Source organism: Acanthisitta chloris, unplaced genomic scaffold, assembly GCF_000695815.1.
Source record: "Acanthisitta chloris isolate BGI_N310 unplaced genomic scaffold, ASM69581v1 scaffold14726, whole genome shotgun sequence".
NCBI lineage: Eukaryota > Metazoa > Chordata > Aves > Passeriformes > Acanthisittidae > Acanthisitta > Acanthisitta chloris.
This window is the reverse complement of record NW_008679862.1, coordinates 13,570-27,477: the sequence shown is the minus strand read 5'-3', so window position 1 is coordinate 27,477 and position 13,908 is coordinate 13,570. Positions and strand designations below refer to the sequence as shown.

Genomic DNA, 13,908 nt, shown 5'->3' with positions numbered 1-13,908 from the left:
TATTATAATGAGCTCTAAACTCATTTCCATGTGTTTGCACTTGCACAGTATCTTCAGGTGGTCGTGGGCAGGGGTCTTCAAGAGGAAGGCTAGTAGTCTTCATCAGCTTAAACTTTTCACCTTATCCTTTAGCACATGCACATTATACTTGTTTTTGCTAACTCAGCACTATTATGTGTTAATAAGCTAAAGCAATCCTGAATTTAGTGTTCTATACATTTGGTAAGATAAGGTAACACCCTGTTGTGAACTACTGTCTTGATTTATTTCTTCCCTTATTCACTCAACAGGCCCTTAATTGCCTTTTGGAGCCTACTTTGTTTACTCAGCCAGTGCTTCCTTAAATTCTTTCCTTGGGGCCTACTCCTCTTATCAATTCCTCCTTAGCTCTGGTCAATATCCTTTCCTTTTGAAGTGTGCATGCCAATGTGGAGCAAGTACAAGCAGGCAGTGCCAGTTGTTTAGTAAGCAATTTCCAGTACATCATTGATTAATCTTTTTAGCTTCTTTGTATCACCACCCAGTACTTAGTTAATTCCTCCTGCTGCTAGCCTGTTTCTTTCTGATGCACATGCAGAGCCCTGGGGGGGTCAGAGCCCACCCAGCAGCCCAGTGTTTGATTCTCTTTGCCCTGTGCCACTGGTGCTGTTTGCCACGGGGGACAGAGCAGTGGAGCACTGCAGTGAAATAAGCTGGTGGGGTCATCCCTTGTACTTCATCCATGGCTGTGAAACCACCAGCTTGTCCCTTTTCCCTTTTGTTGAGGAAGTTGCAGCACAGTCCCTGCAAGCACAGTTGCCCCTGGAGAGAGCTCTCTTCTTATTACCTACCAATTTCCTGGGAGCAAACAGATCCAGAAAAACTCATGGGGGTTGGACATCTCCAGAGGTTCCTTCCAACCCCTAACTACTCTGTGATGCCTTGAAAACTGTGAGGAAATGTGAGGTAGGCACAGAGTGGCATGTGGGTGGTGGTCCATCTTCTGCCAGAGGTGGGTAGGTCAGTGATATCCTATGGTAGAGCACCTGAATGGTGCTTGTTGCAAGCAAAAGGCATTCTTGTAGCAGGTCCTGCAGTGTCACATTCCTCTCAGAAATGTCCTGGGGCGTTTCAGGGCAGACCTAAATTTGCTTGGCTTATGAGGGAGAGCTCAGAAAGCAAACTTTACTTCCATTCTGCAAGGATCTTGACCTGAAGAGGAACTATTTTTTCTTCATTAAACTCAGCCAGTCATTATAGTTGCATACAAATCCCAAAACATTCAGAAGCTCTAGACAGATAGTCTTTTACCACAGAACTAGGTGGGTGGTTTTGCAGAGAAACCCCATCTCCAGTGCTTGAAGTAATTCAGCTGGTATCTGCCAGCCAGCTGTACACAGGCTAAGGCTCCATCCTCTTCCCCTGCTCTGCTTGCCATGACATCCATGAGGTTGTTTGGGCACCCAGGTGATTGTCATGGTTTCTTTGTCTCTTTTGACCTGGCTCCTGCATGCTTGGCTTCAGATGACACGGCTGCTGCTGGAGTACGGCTCCGAGGTGAACGTGACGAGCCGGACGGCTGACATGGCTCTGCACATTGCGGTCAAAAAGGGTCGTTTCGACTGCGCCATGGTCCTGCTGACACACGGTGCCCACACCAACGCCCGCGGTCAGGATGGCAACACACCACTTCACCTGGCCATGAAGGTGAGCTTTCTGCAGAGTCTGCTGTGAAAGAGAGAGGATTATCTCAATGGGTTGAGACAGTGACAGAATCCTTTGAGATTCTGGCTGTCATCTTCTATGTGGTGATCCTCCGTGGGTGCCTTGGCTAGTGAAAAGAGGGGAGAGGGAATGAGAAATCATGTAGCCAAGCAGAGTGTGGCTCCTGACTGAGCTTTCTTTTGTGCCCTAGCATGACCACCTGGATATGATCAAAGCCATCATTGTGTTTGGAGGAGATGTCGAGATCCCCAATGATTTCGGGGAGACACCAGGGCTGTTGGCAGCCAGGAGCAGCAAAGGTGAGGGAGCACATCAGCAGCCTGACAGGGTGAACTCAGCATTCTGTGTCCCCTTGGTGGCCAAAACAGCGTCTTGGAGAGAGGTGAAAACATGCCAAGCATGGGTGATGCTTCTCCAATGTGCTTTCCCAGCTTGTAGTTGCTCACAAGCAAGGCACTTCGTTTGCTGGCAGCATAGGCTTTGTATTAACAGCCCTTGATGAATTTCTCCTCTGTGAGGCAGGGATGCAAGAGGAAAAGCTGGCATGCACTCGCACTCCCCCTCTTTCACACCACGATGTCAGGCACTGCGGGCTCACAACGGAGCTGCCCAGGCACAGGCAGACACGGGCTGTTCTTCAGTGGCAAGAAGTGTGTGGCACACACCCTTGAAGCTGCACAGCTCTGGGTACTCCTGCTGTGCATGAGCTCTGCTGCCTGCTATTTGGGGAGAGATACCTGGGATGTGCTTCCCCCTTCCCTGGCTCATCCCAGAGGTTTTGTGAGGGTCCAGCCGGCTGTGAATGCGGCAGAGCATGGTTCCCCACTGTGTGTCCATGCACTGATTCTCTCTCTGATCTGTAACTCCCCCTCCGTCACCTAAGGTGCAAACCGGAAAGTGCTCTTAGACCTGCTGCAAACTGTAGGGACCGAACGCTGCCACCCACCACCCAACCCTGAGTCCCCAAGCCTGGCGCCATCTGCCGCCTCCCTCCTGGAAGGCCAACCTTCCTCACGGAGCAGCTTCAACAGCTTAGGTAAAGCCTTCCCTGGCCCTCCCTCGCTCTCCTCCCTTCTTGCTTCACAGTGCTGTCTTGGATCTCTTCAGTTGGGCCGTGTTCTGGGGACTGTCCTAGCTCTCACCCTTTGGTGACTGTCATGACTGTCCTCGTTCAGCTGTTGCAGGATCCTATCTCTTTTCTCTGCTTTTCTTGTGTGTGTACTCTACAAACTCTTGTACTCAAAACTTTTGTTTTGTAGACCTGTCACAATGCCACTCTCTAAAAAGGGAAGGGAAGACTGATTCCCTCATGGGGAAGAGGTGCAGCACTTAGTTGCCTGCATATACTTTATCCACTGGGTCATGTACAGAAGGGGAGATACTCACACCTCCCAGTGTTGTGCTGGGCACAAGACTGGAAGTGTCACTTATTCAGATCCTGGAGGCAAACAGCTGGGAGAGGGAAGGGGGGAAGCCTGAGGATAAGCACCTTGATCACAGGGTTTGGTATGCACAGGAAAACACTGCCTTAGGACACATGATTGTGTCATAGCTTGTGCTCTATACTGCTCAGGCTGTGTGAGTAAGCACGTGGGTTTATTCTAGGTGCCAGACTTTCCCCCTGGGGAGCTCCAGAGCTCAGGCAGAGGCAGTGGGAGGGGTTATGGAATAGGCAGTGGGTGCATTTACTTGGAGGTAGGCTCTGACCCTCCTGAGAGGAGCATAGAGGCAGCTTACAGCTGCTTGTGGATCACATCCCATCTCAGGTTGGAGGTTTACTTTGCACAGGCTCTCCTGTGTAGCTAGAGGACATCCCTGGAGTGTGTCTGTGTCACCACAAATCTCACTGGCTGGTGACATTAGGACTTTCTTCTCACCATGGCCTGGTGAACACAGCTCCCCCCCACCATTTTCAGCTCTGCTGCAGTGACAGAGCAAGACCCTTTTTCATCATGGACTCTGCTCCTTGAGGAAACTCTTCACCATATTCGTTGCCATTCACGACCACCTTCTGGCCTGGGTGAGGGCAGGAGTATGTAACTTCTCTCCCCCTGTTCTTTCTTCTTTTGGTTTCACAGGCTGGTTTCTCACCTAGCCTGGATCGGTGCCCTGCACCCAGAGTGGCCTGGGTGAACATCAGCTGAGGGGTAATGATAAGCCACCCTGTCATCACAGCTCTCCTGCCTAGGTTACCTCGAGGAGTGGGTTTAGGTTTTACCTTAACAGCTTGCAACACTGCGTAGTGGGCACGCTGCTACGCTCTGCCTTCTCTCTCACCCACTGTGTCATCATCTGCTTCTAAAAATCCTCTGTCTCTGCCAGTGCATCTCCAGCTGTCTGCTCTGATGGATTGTGTTGCTCTTCTTTGGTGTGGAATTTATCCTGGGGGGTACCTGTTGGTTGTGGGTGTTAAGATGGCTTGTGTCTCCGTCAGGGAGCTTTGTTCAGTGGGAAAGGGAGTTGGGTATTCTGTGGTTATGCTGGAAATCGCTTACCACACTGGTAGTCTCTGCTTTTTTTATCTTTGTGTGTTCATGCCCCTCCAGGGTACCAGGACCTTCTGTATGTTTCCACAACACTTGGACAGATGTTGAAGGCACCAGATAGTGTGGACACGCCCACTGAGAGCAGAAGAAAGTAAGTGCTCTACAAAGAAACCTGGACCAACTTGATCAATGGGCTGAGGATAACTGCATGAGGTTCAGTACAGCTCAGTGCTGGTCCTGCACTTGGGACACAACAGCCCCATGCAGCTCCAGGCTTCGGGAGGAGTAGGGAAGAGAGGTGTTGGTCAGAAAGGGACATGGGAATGCTGGTGAAAGTGGTTCAATATGATCCAACAGTGTGCACAGGTGGCCAAGAAGGCCAATGGGATCTTGGCCTGGATCAAGCACAGTATGGCAGCAGGACTAGAGCAGTGATCATCCTCCAAGACTCAGCACTGGAGAGGTCACACCTCAGTGTGGCTCAGGTTTGGCCTCTCACTTTAAAAAGGACACCGAGGTGCTGAAGCAAGTCCAGCCAAGGGCAGTGAGGGAAGAAAAGGCCTAGAACATATGTTGTGTGAGGAAGGATTGAGGGAGTTGGGTTTGTTTAGCCTTGAGAAGAGGCTCAGGAGTGACCTCATGGAACTCTACAACTGTCTGACAGGGCTTGGGGGATGGTCTCTCCTGCCATAGCTTCAGGGACAGGACTAGAGGGAATGGCCTTGAGCTGAGACAGGGCAGAGTCAGATTAGATGTTAGGAAAACTTTTCTCACTGTCAGGGTGTTCAGGCACTGGAATATTGCCCAGGGAGGTGGTGGAGTCACCATCCCTGGAGGTGTTTTAAGAGGTATCTGGACCTGGCACTGGAGGATATGGTTTAGGGGTTACCGCAGTGACAGGTTCATGGTTGGACTCGACAGTCTTAGAGGTCTCCTCCAGCCTTGATGATTCTATGATTCTAAGTGAGAAACAGCTTCTGTCCAGGCTCCTGTGCAACTTGAAGGTGAAATCTGTGTATGAATTCTCCCCTCCCAATGCCAGTGGGGGTGGCATCCTCAGAGCTGGCATTTAATGTCCATTGCCCTTGCAGTTTTTTCCAGCACCTTCCAATAAATCGTTTCCATAAGTGACCACCACCTGTGCTGCCTGCAGCCCTGGAATGGCAGTGGAGCTTGCACTTGGCAGGTGACACCTCTGTACTGCCATGTCAGCTGGGCACCCAGCGCTGGTCTGGGTTTGTGATTTCCCCATCTCCACACACTGTCCTGATGCTCACCCAGCTCTGCTGCACTGTCTTTGCAGTGTCTACACCTCGTCTTGCATGGAGTGGAGGAAGGGTCGGCACTGAAGTGCAGCTGGCAGGATTTAAGGCTGTCTGCTGTTTATTTATGACACAATACCCATTACTGTGTAGTAAGGCACTTGTGTGCGTTTTCTCTGGTGTAGAGGTTAGAGATGGCTGTGCAAGAGCAAAGGGTGTTGCACCACCTCTGGCAAAGCTTTTTGGGTAGGTCTTACTTCATAGAATCATAGAGTGATAGAATTTTAGGGGTTGGAATGGGCCTTACAGATCATCTAATCCCAACTCACCCTGACATGGGCAGGAACACCTCCCAACAGATCAGGTTGCTCAAGGCTTCATCCAAACCTGGCTTTGAACACCACCAGGGTTGGGGCAGCCACCACTTCCCTAGGCAACCTATGCCAGTGTCTCACCACCCTTGCAGGAAAAAAAACATTTTTCTAATATCTAACCTAAACTTCCCCTCCTTCAGTTTGAACCTGTTACCCCTTGTCCTGTCACTGTAGTTCCTAATAAAGAGTCCCTCTCCAGCTCCCTTGTAGGCCCTTCAGATATTGAAAAGTTACTATGAGGTCTCCACACAGCCTTCTCCCGGCTGAACAGTCCCAAATTCCTCAGCCTGTCTTCATAGGGGAGATGCTCCAGTCCTCATATCAACTTTGTGGCCTCCTCTGACTTGCTCCAACACTTCCATGTCTGTCTTGTGTTGAAGGCACCAGAACTGCATGCAGTATTTCAGGTGGGGTCTCATAAGAGCAGAGTGGAGGGGGAGAATCACCTCTTTAGACCTGCTGGCCACACTTCTTTTGATGCAGCCCAGGATTCAACTGGCTTTCTAGGCTGAGCTCACACTGCAACTCATTGTGAGTTTCTCATCCAGTGTCACTCACAAGTCTTTCTCCTCATTACTGGTCTCAATTCCTTCCCCACCCAACCTGTAGCTGTGCCTGGGATTGCCATGGCCCAGTTGTAGGACCTTGCACTTCATTCTGTTGAACTCCATGAGGTTTGCATTGTTCCACCTCTCAAGCCTGTCAAGGTCTCTCTGGATGGCACATCCCTTCCCTCCTGCATGTGATTGCCCCACACAGGTTGGTGTGATCAGTGAACTTGCTGAGGGTGCACTCAATCCCACTGTTCATGTCACCGAGAAAGATGTTGAACAAGCCCTGCTGGATTGATTTATTCACTGATGACATTGTTCTTGTTACTGGCGTAGTTTCCAATCCCCAGGGCCATGTTCCCCCATGGTGTGCTGCGATTCGTAACTGTCCCTCTGTTCCCAGTTGTCTGTATCTTATCTGTCTCCAGCCAGGACCGCCTCCTGTGCCTGGATGGAGGGGGCATCCGGGGCCTTGTGCTCATCCAGCTCCTCCTGGCTATTGAAAAGGCTGCAGGCCGTCCCATTCGTGAGATTTTTGACTGGATCGCGGGGACCAGCACTGGAGGGATCTTGGCCTTGGCTATTGTACATGGTAAGGACAGTGCAAATAATGGGCTCCTTCTTGCTCCTCTGTGGGGAGAGGATGTGGTGTGGGAGCTGCCTCTCTGAGTCCTGACTAAGATCTTTTGTACCTGCCAAAGGAGGGAAGGGATGATTCCTTAGTGAAAGAAAGCCTAGACCTGGCTTTGTGCTCGCTTCTCACATCAGATGACTTTGAGCAGCTTTCTGGGGTTTGGAAGTGTGTGATGGCAGAGTGCATTGTTCTGTTCTTCCTGTGCTCTCCAAGGCCTTAGAGCAAAGGTGATGGACACTTTCTGGGAGTGGGAAACTGCTCCAAGCTTGTCTTTCCTCTGTAGTCCTTCACAGTCATGCTGCTGCAGACTGAGCAGATGACAGGCAGCTTGGGAAGGGGATGAGTTTGGGAATGATGCCTCCCATCTCCTGCTTGTCCTGGGAAATTCTAGCTCTGCTCTGATGTGCTGTTTGTTCTGCCTGCCCTTCCTCCCACCCCTGCTCCTGCCAATGCTGTTGCCCACCTCAGGGAAGTCCATGGACTACATGCGCTGCCTGTACTTCCGCATGAAGGACATGGTGTTCCGAGGGTCTCGGCCCTACGAATCGGAGCCCCTGAATGAGTTCTTGAAGAAGGAATTTGGGGAAAACACCAAAATGACTGATGTAAAGAAACCCAAGTAAGTCCTGCCTGTGGCTGTGCTGGTTGATGCTGTCCTGCATGTGCTCTAGACCCTTCTCAGCAGAGATGCTCAGCTGTCCTTAGAGCAGATCTGGAGGAGCATGATGTGCAGACTGTTGAAACCATAAGTATTTTTGGTCCATTTTGCTTGTATTCTCCCCTGTCCTGTCCCTCAGGGTCATGGTGACAGGCACACTGTGTGACCGACAGCCAGCTGAGCTCCACCTTTTCCGGAATTACCCTGTACCAGAGACAAGAACCTCCACTGAATACAAGACAAATGCATCTTTCAAACCACTCACTCCACCAGAAGGTACGTGATGGCACGCAGGAGTCCAGCTGGTTGGCAGATTAGGGTCCACCCCTCAGAGATAAAAGATTTCCTTCCTCCCATTGCTCTAAAAATCAGGGCATCCCAGCAGTAGTGTCTCATCCCTGATCCTCACTTGTAGCTTGGTGGTTCCCTTTTCTCCTCTCTTGTCCTTCCCTGGCTTCTCTTGTACCAGGAGCAGGGTGTGGATAGCGAGGTTCATGAGGATAGGGTCTGCTAGAGGAGTCCTGCATACAGTCAGTCCCTTTCCTTGGGCTCTCAGGGGCAGATTAACATGGACAAGCTCTGTAACTGCAGCATACAGCTCCACCAGCTTGCTGCTTTGTCTGGCACATGGAACTGCTTCACTATCAAAACAGCAGCGATGAAGCAGATAGAGAGTGAATTGACCCAAGATACATAGAAAGTGGTGAGAACATCTTTTAAAACCCCCCACAAAGTCATTCTGTGCATCCAAGCAGAGGCCCTACTGTTGGGAGAAAGAGGCACAACTATGTAGGGCAGGGTTTTCTGGGATTGCAATCCTTCCTTCTTTGTGTTGGTGAAGTGCACTTCTTGTACACAGTGAGGTTGCTGCAAGAGGCCTTTTGTTTTCTCCCCTCCAGACCAGCTTGTGTGGCGTGCTGCCCGCTGCAGCGGCGCAGCTCCCACGTACTTCAGGCCCATAGGTCGCTTTCTGGATGGTGGACTGCTGGCCAACAACCCAACCCTCGATGCCATGACTGAGATCCATGAGTACAACAAGACGCTGACCAAAAAGGTGAGGGAAATCTTAGCCTGGACTGGTAACTGGGGCTTTGTTGGCTCCACTGAAACCTCTCTAGAAGTGGAAGTGGGTTTGGCAATGGATGCATCTTAGTGGATAAACAAGTTAGCAGTGCAGCACCCTAGAATGGAGTGTGTGGAGGGGGATATGTGTTGGGAATCATAGAATTGTCAAGGTTAGAAGAGACTTTTAAAATCATCAAGTCTGACTGTCCCGTCTAGCACTACCATTGCAACCCCTAAACCGTATCACCCAGTGCCAGATCCAGACACCTCTTAAACACTTCCAGGGATGGTTACTCCACCACCTCCCTAGGCAGTCTGTTCCAGTATCTTACCACCCTAACAGTGAAAATTTTTTTCCTAACATCTAATCTGAATCTCCCCTGTCTCCATTTCCTCTAGTCCTCTCACTGCCAGCATGGCAGAAGAATGGAATGGTGTCAGGGAGGTGAAATACCTCTTGTGACGAGGGTGTGAGATGAGGAGACAGCCCCATCAGCCTCTCCTTACTACTCTGAACAAGGATGATTCAGTTGATGATTGTGTGTGGTCCTTGATGCAGGTCTGCAGGGTCTTTTTCTGCTCAAAAATGAATGGAGAAGACAAGGGTAGAGTACTCTTTAAGGCTGAAGAGCGAATGCCTTATGTGGTGTGGGAAGATCTTCAAAAAGATGCATAACTACTGGCAGCTATTGCTCCCTGTAGGTGTGTTGCCCAAATGACTGAAGAGTTGCACCATTTCATGGTGATCTGGTCCTAGGACTCATCTTTGGGGTGATCCCATGGGTTTGGGTGCAGTCAGGGGTATAAGGGACAGAACAGTGCAGTGCTGAAGTCCTGTGGGTTACACCTGTCTCACCAGGCCATACTTAGTGAGGTGGATGGGGACAGAAAATGCTACCACGCCTTTTGCCTTGGCTTTCAGAGTTTCCCCAGGACCACTGCAAGAAGACATGTTCCTCCTTCATTGCTGTTCCTTGCAAACAGATCCTTTGTTTGTCCACAGGGTCAGACACAGGAAGTAAGAAAATTGGGGTTGGTGGTCTCCCTGGGGACAGGGAAGCCTCCACAGGTCCCGGTGAGCTCTGTGGATGTTTTCCGCCCCTCCAACCCTTGGGAGCTGGCCAAGACCGTCTTCGGGGCAAGGGAGCTCGGCAAGATGGTGGTGGATTGTGTGAGTACTGGGAGGAGGGGATGAGGGAAGGCTGCTGAGGCTGCTTGCAGGGAGGAACCAAAGGTTTCCAGTCTTCAGCTTCTTCCTTTTGGAAATCAGTTCTATTTCCTTGGAATTGCTCTGACCACGGATGTAGTGGATAACTTAAGAATTGTGGGAGCACAGCAGGTCTGAAGACCTCTCTGCTTTTTTGGGGTTTTGAGTGCTGAGGGATGTTCTTGTAGCTGAAGGGAGCTGAGGACAGGATGGTGGTCAGTGGCTCTTAGGAACATTTGCAGGTGCGAGTTTGTGAAACTCAGGATCTTTCCAAGGAGTATTGATTATCATCAGAGCAGTGTGGGCCAAATAAAAATTAATCACACCTCAGAAAACAGCAATTAATTTTCTTTTAGAAAAATCTTTGTTATCCCCACTGGGGAAATGAGTAAATGCTGGAGAAGTGGGAGAGTCACTAATAAAAAGCAGTAGTTGAGAGATGTGGTTAGGAGTGTGTAATAGGCATATGTGCTTGCATGCTTCAGAAACATCATTAAATGCTGCGCATGAAAACACTCCAGATAAATGGAGTTTTCTGTTTTCTGCCAGAAAGATCAGAACTGAGGTTCTGACTATGATCTGAATTCTGTTGCTTTATCTCCTTTTCAGCTTCTTAGTCAGAAAATGCCCAGAGAGGTGTCTCTGCTTGCCCTGTCTTTTATTTCAGGGCTCCCAAGGAAGTTGTCTCAGGATAGCCCAGGTGGTAAACACAGGCTGTGCTGTTACAGGGCTTGGACAGAATGGATAGAGGTGAAATCCCAAGGAGGTTGTCATTCAGATCATCCTGGGATTTTCTTTAATGGAATCCACTCAGTGCCATGATATGTGAAGGATCTGTAGGGTGCAATTCTTAGTGTCCCAAGGATCAAGACCACAATTCTTATGGTAAAAATAAAAGAAAACAAAGCCACTCTACTCTTAGTGAGCAGTACCATCCAGGATGCACTTGCTCCTGGTTTTCCCTCTCCCTCTGCAGCTTGTGCAGTTGGACTTGGTGCCAGGGAAGCCTCTGGCAGGCAGGGGGAGGGCAGTGTGGCAGTCTGGCTGTAAGTGTGGGCCTGTTTCTCCTGCAGTGCACTGACGCAGATGGCCCAGCTGTGGATCGTGCCAGGGCCTGGTGTGAGATGACGGATGTCCCATATTTCCGGTAGGAGCTTCCTTTCTGCTCTCCACACAGACCTATTTTTACCCCACTCTCTTCAGACCTGGCTGTGGCATGTGTCATCCCAAACAGCATTCCCTCCAGACCTGTCCCCTGCCCCCTCTCCTCACGTCTTAGTGGCACAACAGAGGATGCTGTGGCTCACTGTGTGAGCCAATGCACTGAGTCCTGTCTGGGGCTACTGAGTGGAGGCTCAGGGAATGCTGTCTGACATGATCCCTAGGGATATACATCCTGCCTTGTTCCACTGTGCACAGCCTGCTCAAGGCTTGTCCCTCATGTGCTGCAGTTGCTGAACTGTGGCTTTGCCTTGGAGTGTGGGTGGGCTTTGAAGAAGGGGGAAGGTCTTTGCCCTGCAGGTCTGCTAGATAAGGGCAAGGCAGCAGTCTGGCAGCAGGAACCACTTGGCCAAAGTGATGTGTATCAACAGAAACCCACATCAGAACAAATATTCAGGACACGTTTCCATCAAAATCTCACCTAAGTACACAAAAGCTGCCAAAATGGGCTGGGCAAGCTCGTGCCTGGTCCCCTCCATGTCCATGCCCAGCTGGTGATGCTGTCTTGCTGTCTGCAGGCTCAGCCCTCAGCTGCACACAGAGGTGATGCTGGATGAGGTGAATGACACTGTGTTGGTGAACGCTCTCTGGGACACCCAGATGTACATCTACCAGCAGCGGGAGCAGTTTGAGCAGCTGGTGCAACATCTCTGCCGATGACTGGCCTGGAGGTTCTCGTTCTGCATCCTGAAGGGAAGGAGCAGCACACACTGAAATGACTCGGATTTGCCCTTGAATCAAGGTGTTGAGGTAGGGAGGGACTAGTAATAATAATAATAATTATGAGGAATTAAAAGTATTTAATAGAAAACAGTGCACATACACATGTATTCCCAAGGACAACCATATATTCCCGGACAGCTGTGGAATGCTGACAGTTATCCTTGTGCTGTAGCCCCATCTCTGCTGCTGTGCTTGGTTTTGCTGCTCTGCTGACTGACCCCGAATTCAGAGACCCCACCTACCTGTCTTGAGATCTGTAGCAGCTGGAATGTCTCCTATCTGTGCAGTACCTCCACTGACAAAGCACCGTGCACCTTCCAATGTCACAGAATGGGCTAAGGCCAGATGAAGCTTCTGGGATTGCTGGGCTCACTGGGGTCAAAGTATTTCATAGTGTATAGTATGGGGAAAAGATTATTTTTCCCTCAACACACACCTAGTTTGAAGGGAAGCAAAAATGCTGCAACTTCTTTCAGTAGATATGACATGGAATGTTGCAACTGGCCTTGGGAGAAAGGGGGAACCTTTCCTGAGACAGTTGTGTTCTGTAGTACCGTTTCTTTTCCCTTCTGAGATGAGCTGGCAACACAGGTATTGACTGCATCTAGGGTGGGAGCAGATTCCCCCTGACCCAGGAATGTTTTGTACCATCTGATTTGCTGTGCTGCTTTTTGTTCAGGAGCTGAGATGTGAAAGCCTGTCTTTACTCACAGCAAGCTCAGGATAAGTAAGGGACAAGAGCCTTTGCTTGGTAGATCATTTCTCTTTGTTCTTCACATGGAATTGAAATGCGCTGTGATCAGTTCCCACCAAAGAAGCTGACCCTGTGACAACTGGGATTTATTTTTTTTTACTACTGGAAATTCCACTGTGAATGCTACACTACTTATTGTTTCTGCAGTAATTTTTTTGCATATTTATAAATAATTTATGTATCTACTTGGAGGTGTTTTGAGGAGTAACCCAAAAAACTGACTTCTGAATGATTTGCTTTGCACTGAATGGACTGCTGTAGCCAGCAGTGGTTCTATGAAAAACTGACATGAGCTAAAATAAAGAAGGATTTGCATTTGCTTCCAATGTCGTGCACTCCATGGTTGTCTTGTCTCTATCCTGCAAGTTCCCAGAGGGGTTCTGAGCTTGCAGCCTCTGTATTTCTTACAGGTAGAAAATCAGGAATAGGGCTCCTTGAGACACAGGGCTGTGCTTGTTGTATGGGCTGAAGAGTTGAATGACCTGTCCCTGCAGCCAATGCTGGGAGTATGTGTGTGGTGTGAGTGGCTGGTTGTCCAACAACAGTTGCAACCAGAGGAGGGAGACTTTGGACCAGCTGCAGTGTGAGCATCTTCTTCCTCATATTAGAACATGGAAATCCTTTGAGATACAAATGACTGGAGAAAAGGCTTTTATTTTGCTATCCTCAGGTGGTTCCTGGACAAACCTGCTGGACTCACTGCCCACTGGTGCTGAGTCACAAATAGGGCTAAAAACGGATTATCTATCTTCTGATCATCAGTTTCACAAATAAGATCGTGCAATTAAGGGGCTTTAATGTGGAGTAAAAGTTTTCCTATCTAACAGATAACCTTGTATAAAAAAAACCTCATCTTGAGATGGAGAGAAAATCCTGTTATGAATAACAATTGCAATGATAAGGAGAGGGAGAGTAACCAGGACTCCAGAGAACAAGGGATGCACAATACAGTTGCTCACCACCTGCTGACCAATGCCCCCAGCCCCTCCCTGAGCAGTGATCCCTCAGTTTATATACTGGGCATGATGTTCTATGGCATGGAATATCCCTTTGGCCAGTTCAGATCAGCTGTCCTGCCTTGCTGCCTCTTGGTTTCCTGTGCAGCTTCTCACTGGCAGAACATGGGAAACAGAAGAGTAATCAGGCATTGGAATGGGCTGCCCGGGGAGGTGGTGGATTCACTGTCCCTGGAGGTTTTCAAGATGAGACTGGATGTGGCACTTAGTGCCATGGTCTAGTAACCACAGTAGGGTTTGACTTGATCATCTT

At 49.6% G+C, this 13,908-nt stretch overlaps 1 protein-coding gene across 1 annotated transcript in view; it reads left to right on the top strand.

Moving 5' to 3' along the window:
* The window catches only part of PLA2G6 (phospholipase A2, group VI (cytosolic, calcium-independent)), a 17,621-nt gene extending 5,626 nt beyond the window's left edge, over positions 1 to 11,995 (top strand). The window contains exons 6-16 of the mRNA XM_009077494.1: positions 1,504 to 1,686; positions 1,895 to 2,003; positions 2,588 to 2,740; positions 4,251 to 4,341; positions 6,806 to 6,969; positions 7,480 to 7,630; positions 7,809 to 7,945; positions 8,569 to 8,723; positions 9,738 to 9,905; positions 11,015 to 11,088; positions 11,681 to 11,995. Coding sequence (XP_009075742.1) covers positions 1,504 to 1,686; positions 1,895 to 2,003; positions 2,588 to 2,740; positions 4,251 to 4,341; positions 6,806 to 6,969; positions 7,480 to 7,630; positions 7,809 to 7,945; positions 8,569 to 8,723; positions 9,738 to 9,905; positions 11,015 to 11,088; positions 11,681 to 11,822 — 1,527 coding nt within the window. The 3' untranslated portion in view covers positions 11,823 to 11,995. The remainder of the gene's footprint in view (positions 1 to 1,503; positions 1,687 to 1,894; positions 2,004 to 2,587; positions 2,741 to 4,250; positions 4,342 to 6,805; positions 6,970 to 7,479; positions 7,631 to 7,808; positions 7,946 to 8,568; positions 8,724 to 9,737; positions 9,906 to 11,014; positions 11,089 to 11,680) is intronic.
* The last annotated feature ends 1,913 nt before the right edge of the window (positions 11,996 to 13,908 follow it).